The sequence below is a fragment of the Sturnus vulgaris genome, chromosome 2, assembly GCF_052056855.1.
Source record: "Sturnus vulgaris isolate bStuVul1 chromosome 2, bStuVul1.hap1, whole genome shotgun sequence".
Lineage (NCBI taxonomy): Eukaryota > Metazoa > Chordata > Aves > Passeriformes > Sturnidae > Sturnus > Sturnus vulgaris.
The window spans coordinates 3,814,944-3,842,468 of record NC_142244.1 but is presented as its reverse complement, the minus strand read 5'-3'; the positions used below and the strand labels follow the sequence as shown (position 1 = coordinate 3,842,468).

Genomic DNA, 27,525 nt, shown 5'->3' with positions numbered 1-27,525 from the left:
TTTCATGCCACCTACTTACAGCATTTCTCTGACACACTCATGTAGCCCCCTGCTAAAGCACAGCTGCCTCCAGTGCAGAGCAGAGCAAAGCAAACTGCCCCAGGAGAGATGTTTCCAAAGGACTTCAGCTGAGGTGTGGGGAGAACATTTATCTGTCTGCAGTAAGCTGATAATAAGACAAACTTGCAGGGGAAGAGCAGGGATTTACCAAGTTTACACAAATTAAGAAACATCCCTTCAGTTCTTTAACATGGCAAAATTGTTGAGGATCTTGGCTCTGTACTTAAGCAGAAGGTAGAACCATTAGCAGGGCTGTTATTTTTAATTATTAGTTCAGTACTGAAAGAGCTATATTCAAATGCCAGCTGAAGCATCAGAAATAACATTAAGTGCCCCTCAAGGCTGGAGTTCAATTATGCTTGGTTTTAATTAGAATAGATTACATCACCAAAATATTGGTTTATAGTATTTTCTCTGAAGTCAAAGCTGCAGAAAGGGGTTCATTACTACCCATTTAGAGTAGTAAATGCTAAAACAACTTTAGGATGCTATAAATGCACCTCAAACACAACCAAAGTTATTTTATTCTCTAATTTATCCTACCATCTAAAACCGTGGTAGTAAAAACTTCAGCTGAGGCTTCATTAGACTGATTGTCTGTAAAGGAAAAAAAAAAGAGAAAGATTAAAACAGTTCTTAAAAGTAGCTATAAAGGCTGAAAATTTAGTTTAGGCTTGTGTCATACTGTGCACCTTCGCAAGGTATGGCAAGGTATGGCTGAGAATGTAATCCTTTCCTTTCTGTCACATCTAAATACTTTAACATTTTTATACAGAGTGGATGTATCTTAGCATTAGCATAGTCTGCAGGCAAGAACACAGACTGCTTTAATTGACAGCTCTTGGATATGAATACATTTCTAGAAAACTGCAAACTGGGGGAAATTAGTAATTTTAGAGAAAAAAATTATTATTTATCTCCCTCCCACGTGAAGCTGTGTTTCCAGAGGAGTAAGCTGTGGCTTTTGCTGCAGTCTCACTTTGTGGAAAAACATATCAATAGGAATATACAGAGCCACAAGAGAACCCGGGTAAGCTGCAAGTAGTTGCCACAGTAGGTGACGTGCCCCTAGATGCTGCTAAGGGGTCAGCAGCTCACTTGTATTGTCTGTGCAGCAGGTAGCATACATAATTTTAAAAATCTAAGAAGATATAAATATGCATTTGCACCCGAAGAGGAGACGTACACAAGAGGGTGCTAAAGGAAATCTGTGTGCCCTTCTCACCAGCCACCCTGCATCCTCAGAGGCGCTGAAAACTGCACTGCCACGTCTCCTGCTTCCACCAAAAAAGTAGGACAGTATTTCTCCCCACTTCCCTGATCATATGGCTAATTCTTACAGCACAGTTTATGGGGGGTTTCTCCATTATCCACAGAGGTGCAGCCTTTTGCATGTTTTACTGAAGATGTCTAACAAAGCTCTGAGTCTGAGTTGAGTTTCTCACAAGTGCTCCATGAGAAACACATTATTTTAATAGCTCACTGGTGCCATGTGGCTGTGCTAGAGTATTTTTGGGTATGGGAAGTGCAGCAAGATTCTGCCCAAACAAACAAGTGTCTTCTGTTTGTGCAGGAGTTTTCTTAGCTCATTCAGAAGCTTGAGCAAAGATTTGAGCCAAAAAACCTGCCAGAGAGTTCAAGCTGCATGATGAACTTGTACAATAAAGCTCCTATACTGCTGGCATTTCTTCAGTATTTTAAATAACAAGATAATACATATGTTTGGTGTTCTTAACATTTTAGATGTGACCTATCTATGAAAAACCTACCGAAGGAAACAAATATTTCTTCTGATGAAATATTCCTTGTTTCATTTCCCAGGAAGGGAAACAGACACACACACGAGAATGTCTTATGTGTCTCATGGGTCCTTTGCAGCATCAGTGTTGATCTCAACTCATAGAAACCTTCACTGTCTTGCAAGTCTTCTTGTACCACAGAAATTTCTTGGGGAGAGGAAGAAGAAAAGAAAAGAAAAGACCCTCTTGTTACACTCCAAACTATAAGTCAGAGCTGTGCAAAATATAGGTACTGGAAAGCAGGCTCATATAGATGCAGGTTTCTTTGCTGAGACACTGTCAAAGATTTGGCAAGAATGGTGTGGTCATGCCAAACCATATCTTCAGCCAGATAGACCCCTGCATGTTCCCTGTGGCAGGAATGGGTAACAGTCATGACTTTCCCTGGGCACCACTCCTGCAGCTGTGCTGGTTCCCTGTGCACAGGTTGCTTTACCTCCAGGCTGCTCCATCAGGTCTGCTCTGTCCATGTACCACAGGAGCCTTGGCTTGGGAAATGCCTTCCTCACGACACAGCTCACATTGGGCTGTGGGGCAACACAAGACTCTAGTTAGGTTACATATATATGTATTTATACACACACATAATTTATATGTATGTATCTTAGGTGAGCTTCTGACATTTCCCTCCTGGCTGCCAGCTTCCAAACTCTTGTATGGACAGTGCTTGTTCACTCACAGTCCTGCTCTGGAAGGAAGCACTTGCTTCCTCTTTACTGTGTTTCTTGCCCACTCTCCTCATTTTCCTGATTGCAGACACTGTTGTATGAGAGCCCAGGGACACCCCTGTTGCCCAGGGTGTCAGGACTCCAACCCCCTCCAGCTCTGTGCTGTGGCTGGAGAGATGTAGAGTGACCCCCACTCTCCTGCTCCCAGCTGCAAACACTCACATGGAAGAGCACTGAACTGGTAATGGGCACAACGTGTATGAGGAGAATGAGACACTTTCTGATTGCCATGTAAATCCTTTCTTCATTAGGCAGATAAAGAGACAGACAATTCCCATGAAAAAGCTGCCTAGCCCAATGATATGTTGAATATACAAAATTGGATACCTTTGTAGCAGACACAATATGTAAGAGACTTCCAGAAATCACAAGGAATTGGATACTTTAGACGTGGTAGTCCTATGGTTCTATGCCAACTGTTCCAAAGAACAATTTGTGTGATTGTGCTCAGTTTGATTTCTCAGCAAACAATAGATGGGCAGGACCTCAAAATCAAGGCTAGATGAAGGGTTGGGCACTAGCAGGGTGAGAAGTCTCATCCTCATGCAGCCCAGACGTTCCCAAGTATGTTTATTTATCAGGTTGTGACACTGCTAAGTACTAAACACTGTTATAAGAGAAATGGCCTTGTTCTTTTCAACAGAAGAAAAAAGCATGTGCTAAACCTCTCTTGCTGCCTCATTCAAAGGAAGTGGTTCCCACATTTAGTTGAAAGCAAGCTTGATGTATTGAAGCCAGCAGAAGTCAATCATTCAGTAGGAAGACTGAAAGTATCCAGCGGAAACTCTTTCCCTGCCATGGTAAACAGCACCTGAGCTTGTAGTGTAATTGCTTTCTCCTATTTTCCTCTTCATTAGTCCCTTATTTTCCAGGCACTTTTAGGTCATAATACTTTATAAAGTCTTCCTATGAAGAAATACAAATCCTCACTAGATTTAAGTGCTGTAAAAAAATGGCAGAAAAGAGAAGTAAAGAAGTTGGCGTTTGTTTGGAGGTGAAGAACAGAGGCTCTTGGGGGAGTTTCTATTTCTCAGTCCTGTGATAGCAGCACTCCTTGCTCTGTTCAACAGGACAATGCAGACAAAAGCTTGGACTAAACACCCAGAAACAGGTCACTAGGAAGGTTATACCAGTTTGCAGAACCCACTGACTCATGGATTGTGTGAAGTGGGTGGTTATGGATTGTGCAAGGTTCTACCTGCCCACGAGCTCTGTTTCCAAGGAAAACTCTATTGATTTGAGATACTTGCAGATCAAAAGCTTTAACTTGGAGAGATGGAACAGGAAGCTAAGTACCATAGCAAATAGCCAGAGAGGCTAACTCATATGAGCTAGTGAGTCATATGAGCCATAAATATGTTTTATGCCAAGCATGACCAATGCAATTCAGCAGACTTTTAGGTTTTGCCATTATCAAAACTAAAACAGAGGCCTGCACAACAGAGAAGTCCTCAGCTAGCTCTGGTTTGTACTCACTGCTGTGCAGAGCAGAGGGCATAAGCACCTCAGTTAACTCAATGCCTTGCCTGCTGCCCTTGAGCTCAGTCACTTTGGAGGTTCCTCCTGTGCCTGATTCAGCCCAGCTTGCCTTGGCCCTGCTGGGGTGGCATGGTGGCAGTTACAGGCATCACTCTTTGCTCCAAAATTGCTCACCTTCTGCAAGGTGCTGGCTGAGCCCTCCTGCAGGCTAATGAAGATCTCAGGATAAGCTGGAAAGCAAACATAAATGTATTAGTGAAATGGATACTGCAAATCACAGTAACTGCTTCTAATAGCACTCAACAGCCTTGTTTCATAAGAAGAGTGGAAATTAAATCCTACCTCCAGCCACACATCAAGCAAGATAAAAGCGTGCACAACTGCAATTTGAGGTCAAGGAAGTGGTTTACAAGCCTGTATCAGCAGCTGTTGCCACAGGATCCAGGATGCATTTCACCACCTACCAAAACTAGGCTTGGGTGGCTTTGCTGGGGAAACAAACTGAAACCATCCTGCAGTCACAGCTCTGGCAGCAGAGCCACCCTTGCCATGAAATCAAACACAAGTTGCTGGTTCCTTTGCATGCCTTCCAAAGGCATCTCCAAAGGCATTAGCCACCCCCCAAAATGTTGATGGGTTTTGAGTGCCAGCTACCCACATTCTGTTGCCTGGGCAGACGTGTGACAGTGTCCCCCACAGATGCTTCCTGCCTTGCCAGGAAACCCAGAGCCCACCCTCACAGCAGGGCACTGGTGACCACATCCACATGAAACAAAATACTGTTTTCTTCTGGTTTTGCAACATTTTGGTTTTGGGCACAGCTGTATATTTATATTTATAGTTGTATAAGTTAAAGCTATCAGGTAAGCCTCTCTAAACTACATTTCTAAATTGACCATTGGGATGCCTGTTTTGGAGCAATATTGACTGACTTGTTAAGTAAGGACTATTGAAACTGTGTTAATATATAACAAATCTCAAAAGCCTCAGATAAATTTTGCTTCTGGCCTTTTCTGAGACCCGAAACTGGATTGGAAACAATGGTCTCCCTGAATTACTTAGGAGACCCAAAATTCTTTCTCTTTCCAACATAAGCCACACTTTAATCTCTACCATTAATATAATTTTCTCTTTTTCTTACCATGATAATTGGTATAGGACCACCGCAGTTAATTACAATTCCCCCCTGAGGTGAACTATTCAGGTTTCCCTGTTGTTTTATATGGCTAATGCACCAAGGACTCTCCTGACTTTATTTTTAATTTCCATTTTTTTTCTGCCTGATGTTACTGATGGATTCTGTCTGGGCATGACTTACATTTAATTATCATGGCCTTATGGTTTTCTGGACTTTTGGTACTTTTTTTGAGTGGAATTTCCTGGTTTTTTTACTCTCTTCAGGGTTTTGGGTTTTTCTGCTTTTTAGAGGGTGGGGTGGGGCAGGGGTTATAGATTCTTCCTATCAGGAAATGAGTGTCCTAAGATTTCATTCTTTCTTCTTTGCCAAAACTATACAGATGGCAGTGGAGCTGGCAGAAGACAGACAGACTTTTTCAGATACAAGAGAAAGTCTGGTAAACTGGATCCTCTAATCACTGCAGAAGTTGGCTGGGAGGCTAAATGATGTCTGGTCTAGTACAGGCTCTTCCTTTTGTTTTTTTGAGGAAAATGGATATGCTTTTCCACACCTGTACTGAGCTCTGTCCTCTGCTTTCTCAGATGTGTTTGCTGGATGGCTGTTCTGGCAGGCAGCTCTCATGCATAAGTCTGAATGGTCTAATAGATCTTTTCCAATTAACATTTCAGACCCTGTTAACACTTTGACATTCATTTGTCTTGCTAGGATATTTACCAATGTTTTGGATCTAGCAGAAATTCAATATTTAGTTCAGTAGTTTCTGCTGCTGAGCTTTTAGTCTTACAAAAAGGAGAAATCAATATTTGGTAGAGTTAGACATGAAAAGGCCATACCTTTTCAGGGAAACTTGTATCTAAAAAACCTCTACTATGGGAGAGAAATATTTTAAAGTATTTCAATCCAAAAGCACCCTCTTAAAAAGAGCTATCTTGATTGAATATCTGTTTTTACCCAACATACCAAGACTCTCAACTTCCTTGCAGATCTTTTCATGCCTTCTCCATCCTCTCTGGTCCAATTTTGAGCCCCGCTTGGGCCACCTCGACCAACTAAAGTGAGGGAACACTACTTGGAGCCCCTCAGACTTGGCCTGTCTCTGCTGTGTTTAGCCCTGCCTGAAGTATTTTTCAGAGGGATCCTACATGAGGAGTTTCCCTCTCCTCCTCCTGTCCTTTACAGCTCAGTGCTGCAATAGCTGCCTGCCCTCCCTGCCCTATTTTTAAGCCACCCAGCCCGAGGGGTTTGACTGCGTGCGTTTGGGTGACAGGGGAGATGCTGTCTTACCAAGATGGGGACCCCCCCCAGGTTTCAACTGGCTTTTTTCCCTCCAGTGTCCTTGCTAATGGCCAGGATGACAGATATAACCAACATAAGGTGCTATTGAATTTGTATGCATATACTATCTTCAGGTCCTGTCCCACCCATTTGAAGCTGCATCTGACTGCCAGAACACAAATACTCATTTCTTTATTCTCTGGTCAGCACAAGGAGCAAGAGAGGTGCTGCCATATGAAAGGGCTCTTTGTCCCCAGATGTCACCTAGAGAGTGCTGGATTATTGTGGGCAGTGTCTCTGCCAGTGCTGCACAGGGATGTGGGCTGGCTCTAAGCCCTCTGCTCTTGGTCTCTCCCCCTGCTGCAGCACAAGAGAGTAAATGGAGAAAGGCTGGCATGGTGCAGGCATAAGTGGCATGACTTCAGCAAATGGTAACAGTAAAGAGTGAGACAGGATGCAAAATAGTTATTTCACCTGCAAAATTGACATGAAAGGGCTAGGAGCACAAAAGCACACTTCCTCTGAGTGGTGGACTTTACTTACCTGGGTCTGAGGCTCTCCTCAGCACCCACTGCAAACCTCAGGGCTCTCAGGGAGCCCCAGCTCTGCCCTTGGCACCCCCGTGAGAGAGGCTGGTGGCACAGCACCCTGCTCCAAAGCCAGCCAGCACTTACTGGGAAATGCAGACTGTTCACCAAGGGACACAGCTGCTCTCTCTGGTTTGCCTCTCTACCCTGCTGTACTGATATTCTGATGTGGGTTCATGCACAGCTAAGCTCACATCTCACAGTAGTTCAGAGAAAAAGCCAAATAAAGCACCCTCTTAGTAAGAGACACGCAAACCTAGGCAAGAGCATCAGCAGTGATGGAAGAGAGAGAGTTCAAGTACATTGGCATCCTTGAACGTTTACCTTGAATATTTACCCAGGTAACACTGTTGCTATTTGAGAAATGTTGCTTTTAAAAAGTGTCTGAATCATGCAAACGCAAGAGGAGGTTGCAGATCACGAACTTCTATTGTTATTTCTTTTACATCAGTGAGTGACCAACAGCCCCCAGACACATTTTGCTTTTTTTCAGCTGCTCCCTGTTGAACCTTTCTTTGAATTCAGAGCATCAGCCTTGAATGGCCATGCCATCCTCAAGCTGTGGGCTTCCTTGGACAATCAGCTACAGTCAAGGGACTGTTGACAGGCCCAGTGTTTAATACTCATTTACTTCCAGAGCTTTGGAAATACGTTTTCCAGACCAGCTGATCTCTAAGGAGAAAATAAAGCCTGGTTTTCAAGTGGGCAGCAATTTTCTGATTCAGCTGTACCTTAGTAATAATAGAGCAGTAGCTAAGCCACTTGAAAGGGAACAAGGCAAGTAACTAAAGATGGAGAAGGCTTACAAAATAAAATACCAGCCCATATGTTTGCCACTCCTGACCAGTTTGAGACCCCCACCAGGACCCTCATTCCCAGAGCCAAAGCCTTTGGCAGCAGTTAAATGTCACATGCCTTTAAGGATGTGATTTTGCTACAGCTGTAGTCCCAAACTGCTTACTAAATTTTGGGCATGATTTCCTGACTGCAGACAGCATGGTCATTGGGACACAGAGATCTTGATGACCAGTGTGCTTCCCTGTATCCCACAAAATCCCAACATAAGCCTACACATCAGGGTAAGATTCTTGCCATGTGCATGTCTGTGAGACTGATATATGTGCAATGAATCTCCTATTTTTTCCTGCTAGAAATTGAAGGAATGAGCTCAAATTCTTCTAAGAACTCCAGGGTTATTTACTAACACTTTACATCATTGCAGATGAAAAAAAATGACAAGGTAAATATGTTTATATTTTAAAAAACCCAGTATCTGTCAAAAGTTATTGGTTTCAGAACCAGACAGGAGTGTCACCTTTGCAAGTGCAAGGCAGCAGGCAGTTGGCATGAGCCCCTTACCAAATACTCTCACAGTGGTGCTGCTCTTCTGGACTCTCTCTGGGTGGTACAGCACGTGGCAGGAAAAGACTCTGCCATCATCAGTGATTTTGGTGGGGAAAACCTTTAGGGAGTTGTTCAAACCCAGGAGGACTCTTTGCCCGTGCAGCAAGCTGCTGTTCCTGTACACAGCAGGACAGGAGGGCTCCTTGGTCACAAGTTCCTCTTTCCTCCCATTTTCACCCTGTGTACAGAAAAACCCACAAAATTGTGAAGTCTGGACACACACACAGAGAAATATTTTTGTAAGCCAGCTCTATTCCCACAATGAAAAGCTTCCCTTGCACATTGTGTAGTAAGTGGACATTTGCAACATCTAAGGTTTTTTTCCCAAATATATTCTGTCAGAACTTCAATACCAAGAGCAGTCATTATCTTGACAATAAAATATGGAATAAATAGCTGTGTCTTGTGAGTCCTGATCTCTGTAGCCTGCAGAGAGAGCAACAGAGGTGCTTTCTCACTGTACTAGTCTTTAAGTTATGCTGAACATCCCATACATATTAAATACCACTGAAATTTCAAGGAAAATTTTGCTCTTTTAGAATCTTAACTAGAAAAACCTGATAATAACAACTAAAATTTATCTCTCTTATTGTCTGTGTGGCAACCAGCCTTGTCCATAAGTACAGCCAGCATATCCTGGAGATCTGTGCCTCAATACATATATGCAAACTTTACTCTGTATGATGCATGGCAATGCACATATATCATTGTGCTGACCTCTGGGTTTTTTTTTCCCTTTCCTCTGCTACTTTGTAGAGTGAACTGGCAAAGTAAAGGTAAGGGTGTTCCCTACAAAAGGATTTAAAATTTTAATATTAAGAATGACCTGTATAAGGGAGATCTAAATAGATAATGGAACCAGGACAGAAGGTTAAAAAACCTAAACTATTTGAAAGTCACCTTTAAGGAAATCCTCAACGTTACAGCTTCTCAGTGACAACTTATATAAATGAACAGGCAAAGCTCAAGGACGCTGCTCACTGATACTTATCTGTACACACTGAAATGAATGCTAAAATATTACATTAAAATATGCATATAAATATTTATCCAGAAGGTGAGATAAAGTACAAAAGTGCAGCAACCTTAATATCAGAGAGAAAATTGCTTAAAAATAGTTTTTCATGTGGTTAGCTTGATAACTGGCTTTGCATGTCTTCAGTAGCATCTGTGATTCAGAGGTTCACAAAACCAAAAACATTAGCTAGTACCTTGCTTTTCTAGTCAAAGCAGTCTGATATCTCACTATCCTTCACAGTAACCATATATTTCTCAGATACTAAAGCTTCACTACAGCTTTCCAACACAAGAAATATTTTTGTTTTGTTATACTAGCCACTTTCCCTAGACCTGCTCTCTAGTGCTCCTGAAAAATTCAAAGCAATTAAGATGGAATTTTTCCTCTTTGTTTCCATAACAGCTATATATATTATATATATATAAAAACATATATCAGCTATGGTTATATTTTTCCCCTTTATTATCACAGTCCAATATGACTGATAAATTTTTTAGCAGATTCTGCAGGCAGGACACAGTAGAGTAGAACATTTTCATTTCAATCTGCAAAAATACCCTGTAGTTCTTTCTGAACTTTATATTTGAGATGAAAAATACTTACCACTAGCCATTTCAAAGGATAAGTGGACAAATTTTCTGAGGTCGCGTCCTCAAGGCATGGGATTTCTAAAGTCTGCTTTAGCCACACTTTCTTCAGGTAGTGCCTCTCCTCTTTTACCATTGGAACAACAACAAAACCCAAGAAGGAAAATCAGAAACATGATGTTCATTGTGCTTTGAAAACCAATGCAGACTAGTCTCCTATTCAAGGAACAGGCACTTTTTGGTTTAGAAGGGAACTGTAATTTTCAACCATTAGCCCCAGACACATTTTTAAAGTGAAAGCCCTGCATCTGATTCTAGTTGCAGTTTCATGACTCAATTCACAGAATTACCCGAATTTTTTGGCAATTCTTAAAAAAGCTTTTTTTAACTGAAGGATCACGATGTCTCCTTTTGGAGCTGAGAATAATTTGAAGCCTCAATTTTTATCTTACAATCTTTTTTTCCTGTGGCAATAAACCTTCACATCAATTTTGTGCACCTCTATTTCCTTTTCTCTGAAGATATCTGCAGACTTTCTTTTCACTAAGCAAGCTATTCAGCATGTCAGTTAGGTTAAGATTAACCCTGTTTTTCAGTGTAAGTGCTTCCTTTGTTATTCTCCAACCTTCCCACTGCCACAAAACTTGTCACTCTTTCCCTTCTCGTCCATTTCAAAAGCCATTTCACCACCTCCTACCCTACCCATTCCCAATCCAGGGCTCCATGCAGCTGTGGAGGCTGGGCAGAGTGAACAGTGCACTGCTGTGGTCCAGATGTTGGGTCTGTGAGTGTGCATGTGTGTATTTGAGCAGGAAGAGCAGCGCTGGTGGGTGGGAGATGCTGTGAGTGCCATGGCCAGCACTGACCTCTCTGACCCTCGTGGCACATCCTGCCATCCTCCCTGCCCTCAGACCTGCCTTCCCTCTCCCTTGGAGGCAAAGCACCAGCACACACACAGGGAAACCCCTCAGCTCTGCTCCCCTGGTAGCTGGCTTGCATGTTGAGATAGAACAGACATGTATTTCATTTATTTCTGATCTTGAGGGGAGTGAGAATATTCAGCTGTCCCAGACTGCCACGTTTTTTGTCAGTGGGGACTTTCTGGTGGCTGTAACTTTCTCTGTACCTGGCACCCAAGCACAGAGCAGTGGTGCCAGCACGCAGCCTGTGCCACAGAGATGTGAAGAAAGGCAGTGCCCTGAGCTGTGCCTAGGAGAGCCAGCAGCAGAAGCAGCTTCCCTCCACTGTCCCTGAGAGTGAAGAACATCAGGAGCCAGCTCTTGCAGCAGGACACAGAGTACAGAATCCCTAACAAGGCTGGACAGTGCAGAGAGGATAATGAAAGGACAAAGCAAGTAAATCTATAGTTTCTCCAGGAACAAAACTGTACAGAAGATTTTGCTGGGACAAACCACCATGCAAAAGTGCTGTGCAGAATACAACAAGCGTGGAGATGAGTAGTGACCCCAGGAGTCCAGCCTGGAAACAGCTTCTGCCTACTCTCACATGTCCCAGCTGCTTGCTTTCCCCTCCCATCTCCATAGACAGCCTGTTGGCTAAGGTCCTCTGTGTCTGTCTGTCTGTCTGCCCCATGAAGGCCTGCTGCTCTGAGAGCTTTCTACAAGCTGAGTGCATCTGGATTCACTTCACTTGTATGTAAATTAAAACTGTACTTGATCATGGACTATCACCTTTATCATCCCACTCATAGACTGGAGTAAGATTTTTTTGCCATTTTTGAGTCAAAGTGGTTTATTGCAAAAGATCTGGTTACCCTAAAACACAAACCTGTGAAAGGTAGCAAAGTCAATTTTTAGTTCTCTCTAGCAAGCAGTCGTCAGTAGCACAGCTTGCTACATCTTGTAGTTACTGAGAAAAGCCACAATGATGGTGATATGAACAAGGACTGCCCACGCTGTAGACAGCCATAACAGCATTGAAACCTGTCTGTATCAACCAAGGGCCAGAGAAAAGAGGCGATGCCTGATTAGCACAGTTACTGTACTAAGGAAGAGACAGAGAAACTTTGCATGAAGAACAGAAAGTGTGGGAGAGTTTCACAGGGTTACCAGCACAGTTTGTACCTCACTGCACTCCCCTTGATCCCTCTGCCCTGTGGAGCACAGGGAAATTCCAAAAGGGTAGCCTACCACAACGCACCCCCATACAGTGGGTAGAGTGGCAGTCTCAGCTTTGGCACAATTATTCAGTGTGTACTGTTTAAACACACCCATCCATGCTCCGTGGGCTGGGCAGAGGTGCTGGCTCTCACTCTGCCTCTGCGAGCTCATCAGGGCAGGCAGGTGCTGCAGGGCTGCCCCAGAAGTGTCTCCAGGATAACAGCACCAAAATGCATGGAGCCATTGCCATGCAGGGGCCATCAGTGTTAAACATCCCTGAGTATGGATCTTGCAGGACCTCCTCTTGCTGCAGGGGCAACAGGGCCCAGCGTGGGGACTACCAGCCTGGCCTTGTGATGTAGGGCAGTGGGAGCACACCAAAATACCCCTAAAATAACCTGCACCACCCTGCTCCTAACTCTTGCATGTCTGCTGTATCTACAGCCCTGGGCACAAGCAGAGTGAGCACGTTGGCCCTGCAGCTCTGAAATTAAACAGTGCCAGGTTTGTTGTATTTGCTTTAATCCTCCTTGAGTTAGCAGAAACCTGGGTCAGAAAGAGGTTCTGGGGTCATCAACCCAGTTCCCCATGTGCACAACAACAAGCTTGCTCAACACCCCTGCCAAGTTCCATCTTCACAGCAGTTTGGGCTTTTGCCCTCACTGCTGACATTAAATAGCTGTTCCCAAAATTGCAACACTGACAGTTGTCACTGCTGTTAAAGTTGTTGTCAAATCCATTCTCCTCAGATTTAAATAAATTTGTTCCTTTGCCAGGATAATTTAAATATCCTCCCTGGAGTTCACCCTCTCCCCTGAGGCTTACTTACTGAGAGCAGCCATGCTGCTTTCCAGCTTCCTTTGGCCTGACAGAAGCATCCAAATCTCCATTGCTGTGATTCTCCTAAGCAATTCCCTGCTTACTCCAGGATGAGGAGACACGTATCCTTCCATGGGGCTAACACCAGCATGCCCTGCAGATGCCAGCCCTCAGCCTCAATCAGACAAGGATGTTTTCTCTTTCTGCTGCCCAGTGCTGCAAGCCCACAGCAGCAGCACAGCATGGTTTGGAAATCCAACATCCTTAGTCCCACCATATCCTGAGCTGCTCATCCAGTCTTCTCCACAACATTTCTCCAAAATGAAAATGCAACAACTGCCCACCTCACCACCTTTTTTAACTTTACTATCTGACTTTTTATTCCACCAAACAAATAAGGTTTCCTAATCACGAGATAAAACAGCTAAAGAGTGCCTGGTAAATAGGAAACTGTATAAGCAACATTCACTGTAAATCCCAAACAAGTCACCATCACCAACCAAGAAGTGTTCATCTATCCTGATATTTCCCCCCATCCCATCAGGAAACAGCAAATTCTCATTCACAATCACTTACCTTCTGCCTTGACAGTAAGCTGAATTTTTGCAGCCTTTGTCCCATATGGGTAAGTAGCAAAAGTGCATTCATACTGCCCACTGAGGGACATGGTAACATTTTCCAGATGCAGAGCCCACCAATTGCATTCAGACGTGGCATTTGGCTTGGTGGAACACAAGGACCCTGTGCAGCACCTCCTTGTGCTGAAGAACACTGAAAAACTGTAAGGAGCCTCAGGAAACGTGAAGTAATGGGTGCCATAGGTGGGGTGATGCACAGCTATTTTGGTAGATGGGCTGCCATCAGTCTTGGTCCACTGTGTCTGGATGATGTGGGTGGTGTGCAGTTTTGGGAACATGCACACCAGGGTCACGTCAGTACCTGGCAGAGCATGGACCACTTCTGTCTGGGTAATCACATCTGCAGTCTGGCCTGAAAAACAAACAGGATAATTTTCAGTGCAAGTAATGTTTAAACAAAGCTTTTCCTAGTCCATCTTTGATTTGGAGCCTTAGCCACAGATAACTATGAAGACCCTACAACTGTAACCACAGGCTTCCCAGCAAGACAGCAAATCTCCACCAGTACAGACTGCAAAGAGAAAACTGTGAGAGCAAATGCATGCGTGTCTGAAAGAGGCTGGGGAGGTCCTGTCACACTTTTGGGAAAGAAATGAGAGCTCTGAGGGCCTCTGCAAAAATGAAAATCTTTCAAGTAATATAAATAAAGCAGAAGCTGGGTGCAGTTATTCCCCAGTTCTTTTTGCAAGAACAAATGAGCTATCCCCTCTGGCTAATTCCTTGCACCATCCCCCTGACCATTGCCTTTGTGGCTTCAGCAGAGAAAGCTCTTCTCCCTGTTATTAAACAGCTCGTGCATGTCCTAAAGGAGTGCCTGTCTCAGTGTCAGAGAGAGCTGCACTGCTGTGTGTGGCTTCTTCCTCAATTAATTTCATAAAGCAGGTGGCAGTCCTTAGTGTGCCATATAAAGGAGTAATGGATCGATGAAATGAAGGGGCTTTCAGCAGGAGCCTGTACCACTTGGTTTAGCTGTTGTTGTAGTAGAATTGATTTATATCCTTTTCTCCCTCCTATGAGTAAGAGTCTTGCAGTCCCCAAACCCCTGAATGCAGGGCACTGACAAACTCAAGGAGATGAAGAATTTATGGAGGGGGTTGTTGCAGTGAGACGAGTAATCAATCACTCTCATGGAGCTGTACACAAAAAGTCCCGTTTCTAAAAGGACATGTGGGTCCACAGAAACAAAATGAGTTTTGCAGTTGTCCTCAGGTACAGACTTGTTGCCCCTCATTTTCATTCTGTTTTATCCTCCCTGTATATCGTAACATCCCTGTATGTTTGCTTTGGGAATTTGCCCTGCAGTCCTGCCAGCTCACCTCCTTTACTTGAAGAAGCTGGGTACCAATTCCTTTGCTATGACATTTGCTCTGCTGTGTGGCACATGGCTCCAATTTGGTACCTGTCCACTGAAGGGTGACATGGACACCTGGAGATTAGATGTGTGGAGAACAAAGCTACTGAATGGCCATGGCCAGCATTAACCTCTGCTGTTTCATTGCTGCACATGTTCAGCTCATCTTTTATTCTAAAAGATGCGATGATGTAAGAGGGTAAATAAAAATAAGCCTGAATGACAAGTCTCACAGCCTTGTGCTGTGAGAAAAATTACTAAAATTATTTTTGTTAGTCTAAGGAGCTTATTCTAGGAAATGCTCTCTGATTCCACCACAAGTTTTGCATCAGTAAAAGTTAAGGAAAGAGCAATTAAGAATGTTGCAATCAGACTATCAAGCAAAAGACACAGCATTTTTTCTCTTATATTCATGCTGATGCTGCCTTAGGCCTAAGGATTATATAAAGAATGCCTATGAAGAACCACTTGAGTAATTTACATTGAGTTAAAATGTTATATATGTAGAAATATAATTTTAATTAGCATTATTTCTTAGTAGCCTAGCACATTAGATTATTTTAACTGAAAACATTTTGTGCAAAATGTTCTTAACTTTTTGCTAGCATCCAAATATAAGTAATCTCATTTTATGTCAATTTTATTTTTCAAAATCTAATAGTGTCCATTAGTGCATACCTGTGGTCCAACTGTAATTTCTTAGAGTATCTCCCAGACATTTAGGTGTCTGATTTCCACAAAGGGCACAGAGGCCTCCACTCTCACCTTTGGGTGATTTCAGTGAGGATTTCATCTTCAGGGGAAAAAAACCCCAGTTCCTATTTTTCTGTAACTACTATTTATTTCTTACATGTGCGTGTTTTCAGGCTTCTATTCCTTTCTTTGCACTTAGGATTTTCTATTTTCTATGAATACACATGTGAATTTTTTTTTTAGGAACCAGTTTGCCTCAGTGATGTAGAAAAAAGAACAGCCTATTGCAGATTGTAAGATATCCATATATTTGATTAGCATAATCCATGCTAGTCAAATACACACAGTTTTTCCCTTCTTAACTGGAAAATTTTGTATCCTACAAAATTCTGGTAATAAGTATTCCTGTATTTATCATGGTCAGAATTTTGAAGGGGTGGGGGCTTGTGATCATACTTTTTCTTGGTTTTTCTCAGATTGCTTTTGGCTTAAATTCCCTCTGACAAAGATGCAGCCCTCCTTAGTCAACTTTTCTGAGTGTTTTACTTGAATGACAAACTTGTTTCTCCAGACATTAGCACATGTGGCTAGGTGGAGAAGGGGAAGGGAAGAATCTGTTTAAGGGGTTGCACCTGTACAATTTAGCCTTGCCTTGAAGTGTTTCAATTCTTTCTCTCTCTGCATACACAGGTATGTAAGACAGAGAGGTATTTTTTTATTTTCCCATTGAAAGCAGTTTTCCTTTTGGGCCATTTGAGAGGAGCACACATTGCCCTAACTTCAAGTGAGCTCATTCCAGTGATTATTCTGGCAGGTTAGGCATATTGCATTAAGTAATCTGCTACTCAGCACAAGCCATTTACTCCTTACTAGCTGCACATTCTAACCAGGGTTATTAGAGAGTTGTCAGGAAATGGAAAACCATCCCCGGTAGCTACAGCTCTCCCGAGTGAGATCCACTAATCCCCTCATCACCCTCCACCCTAAACTGAGTCAAGGTGACACTCTTACCTGTGACACTGGGCACTGAGAGCAAGCAAAGGAGAGAGAAGAGCCACCTTGCTTTCATCTTCAGCTGATGAAGTTCTGGTGACTACGTAGCTCTCTTGGTGCTCTCTCAGCAAAGGAAGTTGAAGTGGCCTGCCCCGTGCAGCCAGGCAGATGTGCAGCACAGTCACTCAGCATGACTTCAAAGAAATGCTTCATTAAACTGAAAGCCTCAGTTTCCTGTCACGGTGATAAAATAAGTACATCTTGTGAAAGCTTTAAGATACAAACATTACCTACATTTTAGCCCATGTTGAAAATTAATTATTTTTCCTTTGTCTTTTCAGATTAACTCAGGGTAAGCAGTTTACTGGTTTACACACTATCAAAAACATGCCAAGTACCTAAGTTTGAATATATAACTTTTGGGGATCTGGTTTAAGGGTAATTATGGTGGTGCCAGGCTAGCTGTTGGAATTGTTATTGAAGGTTTCTTCCAACCCTGATGATTCTGTATGTTCTGTGTACTATATGGTAGCTAGCATACAAAAAAGCTGATTTTCTTTCTTCATTTCCTTCATGTGCTAGTCTCACATGTACTATTTCTATACTCTCTACTCAGTATCTTTAAAAAACACAGCAAAACATCAAAAACAATCTCCAGAAATTAAAACAGATTGAAGTAAGATTTTCTACATTCACTTTTCCCCCTCCTTTTTCTTCCTAAGAAGAGCAGGAATTATTTTCCACAGTTTGATGAATTCCAATATCGCATGTGACAATGTCCCTTGGTGTGGTTAATCCCTGTAGTGTCCTTCAGCTGTCAGTTTTGGTAATAGCAGCACTCTCAGGTGGAGGAGCATGGTTCCTGGCAGTCCTGTCACCTGTCTTTATTGCAGGTCACCTGTACATCCTTCTGGGCTGTCCTGGAATTTCCAGGACAGACTGCATTTCCATGAGCTAGGCACACACCTGCCAGCAAAGCATCTCATTGCAGGCAGGTCATGCAAATTTGCTGCTGTTGGCAGCTTTTCAGAAAGAAACAGGTTTGAGGTCTTGCTTATCACACTTCTTTCCCCCAAGCCAGAAAGAGGAGGGCAGGACAGCTCATGTACACAGCGTGGATGTGTCATGTGCTGGCTCCTCACAGTGTGGATGGTTGGCAGTATGGATGGGTAGGACACTTGCTGTCCTGATAGCTCCATCCTCAGGGGCCCAAGGACAACAACCCACCATTTGGACTTTGGGACAGAGCCTGTTACAGCCCATTCCTCAGGGAAGAGAAAGTGTCACAGTCCCTTAAACAGGCACCTCTCTCTGCCAGCAGTGCCCTCCCTCAGGAGGGAGTCCTTGCCTGAGCTGAGTCCTGACATGTCCTTTCCTGACTGCCAACTTTTGCTAACCACGGAGCTCCCCATATCTCCAGCATGCAAGGTACAAATTAAAGGTGAAAGAGAAAGACTCTCTGGTCATTTTCCTATTTGGCGACCTGCCAGGTGTTAACAACCTCTATGCCACTTCCCTAATTTGTGCATATGCAAACTTTTGGTGTCACATTTAAATAGGCTCCATCTGGAGCTAGTAGTGCTGGCAGGGCTACGTCAGGACTCCACATGTCTTGGAGAATAAATGCTGCTGCACAGTCCTTTTTTTGTTTGCTTTGCTCTTCTACCTGAGGAAATGCACTAAGAGCACTTGTAGCAAATGCACTGGATGCCCAGTTTACTGCTAAAGGAATTTTCCCTGGGGATGAAATCTCTGCTTGTCACTCAAAAACCTGACAGAGAAAGATCTGTCCCAGAAGTCCTGAAGCTGAGGATGAACAGAATATTCAAGGCATTGTCATTGGCAGCCACAGAAGGGAGTAAAAATACTAAAGAGATGTGTTCTGGTTTCCACTTCAGAGCAAAGACCGCAAAGAGCACAGAGATTACCTGCAGATACTAGAGTCCAAGAAAGTCTCACTTCAGTCTAAAACTTGGATTTTCATTTATGATTGCAGTTACCTTAGCTTCTCTGCTGATCAGATCATGTAAGCTTTGTATCATGAGAGAATGTACCATTTTGTCTTAAATGAGCTTATTTATTGATCTGAAACACACATCACAGATTGACAAGACAGCCCAAGTGCCGTGTGGCGCATTCAAGAGACAAAGAAATCCCTGAGCAGCTTGTTTGAGTTGCTAGATCACTGTCTCTTGTCCTTAGAATTTGTTTCCCCCCCCTAAAATAACATCCTAAAAATATACTGCTGCCATGTTTCATTGTGTTGGCTGAATGCAGCCACCCAGCTCTGTTGCTGTGCTCCGTGATTAAAGGCAAACAAGAAAGAAACCTCCCAGCATGATGGAGTTTTGTTCCATTCAGAGCTGGGTTTTGCCCCAATTCCTACCTTAAGCCCAGATCCTGAAATAGCCACCCTGCTGCTGACATTCATGTGCATGAGCAGCATAGTTCTGCCTCTGCAAATGACAGCAAGCCCCATTCTGGGACATGCCACTTACCTCACCTACTGGCAGGGAGACAGCTCTTCCCTGGAGCCAGACTTGAGATCCAGCTCACAGCAAATTGCTATGAGAGTTTCTTCCCCCACTACCCCTTCCCTGGAAAGTTACTTACAGGCAGCTCTGCAAATGCCACAGCTGGAAGTTACACACCAAGTTATGGATGGCCAGGATGCAAGGAGGTCCTGAAACATATCCAGGGAGAGTGGACCTCATTGGTAGCTGGAGGGAGGACTCATCTGTGTTCGGCTTGTGCTTGGTGGGGAAGCTACAGGGATGATTGTCTCAGAGCTGGGATGTGCAGGTTTTTCCTGCCATCCCAGAGACACCCAGAAATTGCTGCAAGGCTGGGAGGTTTCAGAGGAGAAGAAGCTGTGCCCGAGAAAGTGACACACCTTGTCAGTGGATATGTGAACCACAGTGTTCTCTTTTAGGCTGGACAAGCATTTGACCTGGTTGATAGTCCCTGGTGTCCCAGGTGATGTCAGGAACAGATGGGCTCTGAATATCATTGAGGATGGGTCCCTGTCCCACTGCACAGGGACATCTCATGCAGCGTTAATTTTTTACCATTCCTGTGGGAGTAGAGAGTGGCAGTGGGAGATCCTTTAATTATTTTCTGCAGATCTGTTCACCACTGGAGGAAGTATTTTAAATGCTACAAATGACTCTTTCCATGGCAATCACCCTATTATGTGTCATGCTCAAAAAACCTTCCACTGCAATATAATTTCTTCTGCTTCAATTACAGTCAGCTGTACCTAAGGAGGAAGCACAGCTACAGTCAGTCCCACAGAAAAAGAAATCTTGAACTCCAGAGACAAATTCAATTATTCACAAAGAGAGCCTTTTTAGAAATGCTAGTGCACGAGCCGTTCCTGCCAGAGGCGAGGATGATTACCCTTGCAGACTGGTGTCCTCTAAACATTGCTTAAAGAAAGCACAGGTCCCTGGTGGAAAAGAGAGGGAGACTTTGAAGCAGGAATTTCATTAAAGACTAAACTAACCTTTCAGGTTCGCTTGGCACTTGGCACAGAAACTCCCACTTCATCACTGTGTTTTGGTTTTGAACTTCTTTGAAACCTGCACTAATGACTCCACAGCCAGCGAGCCCCTTTGACCACAGCACCTCACAGGGGCTTGGATGAGTGGGTGGCATGGGCTGGGGGGACAGCTTTGCAGGGGACAGGACGCTGAGTTGGCAGTGGGACACCCACTGGGCTTTTCTGTCACCCCTTCCCACCCCTAGCTCTGGTGCCTCTCTCCTACTCACAGCACTGCGTCTTCTGCATGTGGGGAACGAGAGGGAAGGGGGTTTCTTCCTCTGCTTGCTCCTTGTACTCCTCCTCCTCCCTCACAGCTGCATGTGCACACCTACACTCTGTGTGGGACACAATCCAGCCCCACTTCCAGCATGGCAAGGCACACACTTCCCTCTCACCACCAGCCTCTCCATCTGAAAAGTGTTTAGTGCTCTGCATGAATTTTTTGTTCCCTATTAGCTCACTGACAGGTCAGAGTACAGGAGAAGACCCGGAACAGCTCAGCCCTAGGTGCCTTCCTCCTTCAGCTTTCTAATTACTTTTTCTAATTAGAAGGCCTAACTTACAGGTCATGTTTCAGAGTAAGAGAGCATATGTTTTGGGGACAAATGGAGGAGAATGAGCTCCCTTCACCTTCTCTGTCATTCCAGCCACAGGTGCCTGTGGTCCTCTGCTCCCATTTAATGCCATTTCTGACTACGGGTGTTCTGTTGGGGTAAGCTAGAGCATTTTGTTGTGCAAAATGCAAGTTGTTGAAAAAGCAGAGTATAAAAAAATGCAACCAATGAGCAAAACAAAACAAATGACAGGCACATTGACCCAACAATTACACACGAATGAAATACCACCGTGTGAAAGCCAGCTGGGTATTTCCATTAAAATTAAAGACTGTACACAGCCATTACTTTTAAAATGAAAAGGAAGGCACACTTGAGACCAGCCCTGCTTTCTTTGGTACTTTCTCTTTTCTAGATACAGAAGAAGCTGTGTTTCCCCACTGTCTTCAACAACATCAGCTAAAGACTCTTCTTTTGTACATCTCATCTTCCAGGTTTTGTAAGAAAATGTTTCAAAGTAGATTAAGAACTGTGTAACAAAATGTACTGGCACCCATAGCTTTGAAAAAAGCATTTGTTTGGAAAGGATAACCCACTGCCAGTGCTGGGAAACAGCTGCTCATGTGAGGCTACAAGGTTAAGATTCCACTGAAAGCTCCTAGAAGGGCCGTGTCATCCCCTGGTCACTTCGGCAGCAGCTTCAGAGACTTGGAGCAGCTTTTGTGAATCACTCCAGCAAGAGGAGCTTGCTTGTGAAAGGACTTTTCTCAGACACAGCTTGTGGGGCTTTATTTTGTGTGGTGCGTGACAGAGGGAGTTAATAAGACAAGCAACAGACCACTTGGTCAGAACTGAAAAGTTTAAGTTCACTTCTGAAGTGATATAAACCTAGACAGGCTGTACAGCTCATTTCACCATGCAGATTATCTCCAATGGACTGTGTTCCCCAACTAATTTAAATCCATCCATACTATTGTATAGAAATACAGTCTTGAAGGCACACAGGCACCTGGCCAGGGCACAACATGGCACACTGGTTAGAATTCACCACTGAGGAAACACATCAAATAGAAAAGATTAAAGGTGTGAACAAATAGAAAGATTAAAGGTGTGAAAGTTAACTTCAGATACAGTAGCAGTGACAATTTGAGGGAAGCACAGCTGTCTTGATTAGAAAAGAAATAAAATAGTTTACAACAACAAAGTGACACTGAGAACCATAACTTGGATATTTTTTGACAGACTATTATGAAAGCATCAGATGTTAATGAATTTGTTTGCATGCAGTATCTTTGTAGCCTATAAATTCCTTTCATATTACCAGCATGTCAGAAGCAACCATAGGAAAATGAGGTATTACTCCCATCACATCCATCATCTATTAAATTGTCCACTATACCATAATTCCCTGTGTCTTTAGAAAAGGTGGTGAAGTACAATCAAAAAAGCAAAGCAGAGGTTGTTTCTCATGTTGAACCTGACTCTGCAGAGAAGGAAGTGTGTCTCAGTGGAGCCTGTGTTTGGACTCTTGAGGTGCCTTAGCCTGGAGCCTTGCATAGCAGGACACCTCACCCAGGTCCTGGGAAGAGCAGGGTCATCTCCAGGATGCAGTGCAGAGCTGAATGCTCCTTGTATGAGCACAGCATGGGACAAAACATTCCTGAATCTGGGTATCTCAACAGAGCTAGCAGCCTGCAGTCAGGTGAGATACACACAGCACAGCAGCAGCTAGGAGCCAAAATGGAGAGTAGGAAACTTCTTGGATGTTTCTGCACAATGTTATTTTCCACACCATAAGCAGAGTAGCATGCAGCTACTGCAGATGTGAATCCTTCTGGTTCACTCTGTGCTCGAAGGCAGAACTTGAACGTGCCCTGAGGAGCCTGCAGGGACTGTTTAGTGTGGCAACGTGCACTGAACACCAGAGTCCTTCCAGAGCACTCCTGGCCAAGTAGATGAAGAAAAGGATGGAGAATTAAGATGGTTTTTAACATTCAATATGACTTACTAAGGTTACAACCACCACTAAAATTAAGAAAGACTCCCACTTTTAGGTTGATCTGTAAGGGTCACTGTCCATGTAAAATACATGTTCAGTTTCTAGCTGAATCTGTCACCTCCCAAAACAATACTAACCAGGCCCTGCACTGCTGCTGCTTCTTTTAGTGATACTTCATATCTCAGCTAATGGGAATTTAAAAAAGCCATCGCTCACACTTTTTTTTTTTCATAAAACAGAGAAAGGACAATGGAGTAATGAAAATCAACCCTGAGTGCCACCTGAACTGCTATTTTGGCTGTAAACAAAGAGTAGGTTAGTAGTCATCTCCTCTAGCCCTGCTCCCAGCCTGACCCCTTGTCCTCAATACTATTTCCATCCCAGTCACTGATGTGTTACCTAACCATTCCCAGGAGCCTGGTTGTGACCCACTGACACACAGGCACCACTCGACTGAGCACCGCTCTTCCTCTGCCTGAAATGAGGTTATGCTTTAACTTCTCCACAGCTGATTAAGCTTAGCCATGCTGCTAATGGCAATGAAATCATTTGAGACCTCTAGCAGAGCAGTTAACTTCTATTTTGCATGATTGCCTCCATTTTCAAAATGAATATGTAGTGGCTCGGTGGATTTGACTGCCCAAGTTGATGGGTGGCTCCTGAATGTTTCCAGACTGTATCCCAGAAAGAGCATGACTGTAGACAAGGAAAGCCACTCATGTTACCCAAGCCTTCTTTCCCAAAGGGCTGAAAGCTCCTTCTGTCCCTTGGAAAATCAATGATTTCAGTAAATGAATTTCAGTCTGTTACTGTAATTAGATTTAAAAAACCCCAAAAAACAGCATCCTGCAAGACTTATGAAAGTCAGGAAGATGGAGAATTGCACTGTGACTGAGCACAAATCAAATAGTCTATTTGACATTTTAATTGCAAATAAGAAAAAAAATCACTCATTACAAAACTAAACAAAGTTGACTTGTGTGAATCAGACTCTCCAGAGAGCCCTTTCCTCCCCTGTCCTCTGCTTAGCTGCATGGCAGCTGCAGCACCAAACATCATGTAAACTATGGCAGCTGTGGCCATTATTGGTCACCCTTTCTCCCTATAAAATTGCACTGACTCACATGGTGAAAGAGCATGTCAAGGAGGAATAAAAAAAGCCATCCCAGAACTGCATGAAAAACACAGATTTGGAAGCCACGGATCTGTTTGCAGGAGGCTGGATCAAAATTGCTTGAGGCTCATGTTGGTGATTTACCTGAACACACCAGAGACACATTTGGCTCTCAGTGCCTCTGCCCCGTCCTGGCTCTGGTCTTTCAAGATGCAAGAGCAAGTACTGAGCCTGGAGATCAGCACAGCTGACCAGCTGCTCTGAGTACAGGCACAATTTTAGAAGTCTGATTTAATATCTGCTTCAAACAGAAATGCTCGTGGCTAAATTGGAAATAAAACTAATCTATCCTTATTAGATTGGGGCTGTAATCTCATAACATCCCCAGATATTGGACTTCCCTGACAGGCTTCCTGCTTTGCACTGGCTCTCATTCCCAAGAAGCTGAAGAGAGCGAAGTGAATAATGAAAGAAATGTAAGTTCAAAGAAAATTCATATATGGTTCAGTGACTTGTACAATAGAAGCCTTTAACAGCCCATACACGAAACAAAAAGGGAAAGAAGCAATCTGTGAATGTGGTCCATTCACCCAGAAGGTAAGTTTTATTATACCAGGGTGGATGCTGCCCAGGTCTGAAAACACTGGGTGCAACAAGTATATGCCTTGAGATCCTAGGGAGGAATGCTTACTTTTCCTGAACAGAAAAAATTCAAGCTGAGCTTTATGGCATTGGTACACTGCTTGTCCACAGCAAAGAGCTAGGATTTTTTTTTTCAGGGAAGTAATTAGCTGTTTCAAAAAGGACAAAATATTGAACAGAGCAAGTATATTAAATGCTATCTTATTATCAGAATATTATTACCTCTAAAAAATATTGACCAAAAATAGCTTAGGTGCAGTTAGCCTGACTTTGGCAAAACATGAAGAATTAGATCTCTTGACAGGCTCTCCAGCATGTTTTCCTGCAATGTCCCATTTTCAGTTGCCACTTTCAGCAGTATTTCTCTATGGCTGACCTTTCCTTCCCCCACCAGAATCAAGTTTTGCCAGCCCCTGACTCGCTCTGTGTAGAACAGCTCCAGCAGCCAGGCCATTCCTCTGGAGAGGAGCTTCCCAGGCTTGGGAGCTACCTCTGCAAGACCTCACCCACCAGCTCCCAACAGGCAGGGATGAGCTTCTCTTTTGTTTTATTTAATCCCCCACACCAATTCTCAGAAAAAAACTTCACCATCCAGCATCTGTACAAAACAACACAAGTTCCTTGCCAAAAGCAACAACTTTTCCATAGGACCTGAAGTGCACCTAAAAGCTTGACATTTACCGCTTCACATTTTAGAGGAAGCAGGATTTAGCAACCACATTTAAACATCACAGAGAAGCCTGAGTTTGTTTTTTTTTTTCCTGGTTCCCCATGCTGTGTACTTTCTCTCTGGGAAACTGCCAAAGTCTGTCTCAGGAGGTTGTTATTTTGCTCCAAGAGACCAAAATCAATCAATCAATCCACGACTTGGCAGAGTCAGAAGAGAAGATTAGGACTCTCAAGGCAGATTATAAACACAATCCCCTCAATTAACTTCTCTGCGATGGGCTAGAGGCAGCTAGATCCTCATTAAGTTAATTATTAACACGGATGGTCAGTGTGCATATTTTTTATGACAACTTGTTTTAATTTTCAGCCCAAAGCAGCAAACCCAGGGAGAGGCTGAGGAGCAGGAGCACTGCCCTGCCTGCCAGGTCAAGCTTCATGCAGCACATTTGGCCCCTGCCATGTACAAACAGCCACCTGCTCTGGCCAGCAACACCAGGACTTTTCCCAGTCTCCTTGCTTTCCAGATATTTGGGACTTTGTGCCCTATCTTTCCTGAGTACATTAAGGAGATGTCATTATTGGAGAGACCTCTGAATTATGCAGCTGCTGTTGGGGGAGCTTTTTAAAGCTATCGCCTTGTAGGCCACCAAGGTTGTGCTCCTGCTGTGGTGTGGGGAGAAGGGCTGGCTACTCGACTCTCAAGTGAGAAAGCTCCCACCCTTTGCATGGAGCATCAGCTGAAGGAAACATTTTGTGCCTGTGTGGTTTAATCCATAACTACATAGCTCACAAGGAATTTTAAGCGCCCAGTTTTCAGGAACACAGGATTTTTTTTTCTACTGGAAAGCAGGAACAAAACGCCCTGAAATTGCTCTGACAACTTAGTCCTGATACAATTTTGCTGCCATTATGATCATCATTCTCAAAATGCCCTTCTATAATAGCCTGTTGCGTTTTTAACACTAGAACTTCACCTGCCTTGTTCCAAAATTCTTCAGGATTTAGCCTTAAAATTATGTCAGCTACAGTTAATCTTACTTATCAAGAGGATGGAAGCCACATATGGAAGTCACACTTTTTGGGTCTCAGACCCTGCACATAAAGGCCAGTTTCCTCTGCTGATTCATGCCATGCCTATAAGAGGTAGCTTCCTCATTTTACCTTCATAGGATCAGGCTCTCCATATGAAAAATTAAGACATTCATAGCTCTGTCAGAAGGGCTCAGAAAACTGAGAACTTAACACTGAGTGTAGATTGTGTTCCCCTTCAAGAGTTCAAAGGAAAGAAGCTGAACTGTTACCCAGAAAAGCTGACATTGGTTAAAAAATGTCCTTTTCTATGACACAGCACTGTATCCATGCTCGAGCAATAATTTATTAAAAGTCCTTACGGCCTGAACAACATTTAAGGGCAGCACTAAATGAACAGCAGCACTGGCAGGCAGTACCCTGCATTGTCCTGTTGGGCAATTAAAACTGTGCCAGGCAAGTGTCTGATTTAACCTTTTTGTCAGGCTCCTGCAGCCTGTTGAAATCATACAAGATCCTGGTGGTACTGCTGACCTCCAGAAAAAGAGCCCCAAATAGTTCCCCTGTGAGAAGCTGGCAGATGGACCTTCTCCAGTGGCTGATGTACTTGGCACAGCCTGAAGAGTGACTGGGAGCAGCCCAGTGAGAGGAAGGAAGGGCTGGCAAGCAGCTGAAGACACCCAGATGCTCTCAGCAAGGAAGATGGCATGTCAGAAGAGCCACCAGTGACATATGTGACTGGCTATGAGCAGTGACAGCTTGAGGCCAAAACTGATTCTTGCATTCATCCATCTGGATAAATATTTGCTGCTGTTAAGTGTGCTCACCGATGGGAATACATGATTAAAACATTTCTAATTTGCAATGCCTTCAAATGCATTCAAGTCAGGCTCCCTTCTCCAGGGGATAAATGGCATTTATAAATCCTCGATATTTTTCTAACTTCTGGTATCTTTGCAGGTGAAAAATCAGGATATTTGTACTTTAGCAGCCTGTTAGGTGTATGTTGCCATTTGATGAAGATTCAGATGTACATCTGCAACCCCAGGCCAAGCTCATCTTCCAGTGAATATATAATTTGTATGGGTTGACAATGGAAAAAGGCAATAAGCAGTTTTCATGGAATCACAGGCTGGTTTGGGTTGAGAGAGACCTTCAAAGATCTTCTAGTCAAACCCCCTACCACGGGCAGGGACATTTTTTTACTAGGCCAGGTTGTTCAACACCTCACCCAACCAGACTTACTTCCCAGGAATGAGGCATTCTGCTCTTCAACCTGTCCTGC

General features: G+C 43.6%; 1 protein-coding gene across 2 annotated transcripts in view; it reads right to left on the bottom strand.

Moving 5' to 3' along the window:
• The window catches only part of CD96 (CD96 molecule), a 63,964-nt gene that overhangs the window by 10,690 nt on the left and 25,749 nt on the right, over positions 1 to 27,525 (bottom strand). For both annotated transcript variants that reach the window (XM_014882111.2, XM_088156852.1), the window contains 8 exons: positions 16,708 to 16,923; positions 13,591 to 14,004; positions 10,092 to 10,201; positions 8,426 to 8,648; positions 4,241 to 4,296; positions 2,296 to 2,386; positions 1,830 to 2,006; positions 604 to 657 (listed from right to left, as the gene is read on the bottom strand). In XM_014882111.2, the coding sequence (XP_014737597.2) occupies positions 604 to 657; positions 1,830 to 2,006; positions 2,296 to 2,386; positions 4,241 to 4,296; positions 8,426 to 8,648; positions 10,092 to 10,201; positions 13,591 to 14,004; positions 16,708 to 16,765 (1,183 nt within the window). In that variant the 5' untranslated portion in view covers positions 16,766 to 16,923. The remainder of the gene's footprint in view (positions 1 to 603; positions 658 to 1,829; positions 2,007 to 2,295; positions 2,387 to 4,240; positions 4,297 to 8,425; positions 8,649 to 10,091; positions 10,202 to 13,590; positions 14,005 to 16,707; positions 16,924 to 27,525) is intronic.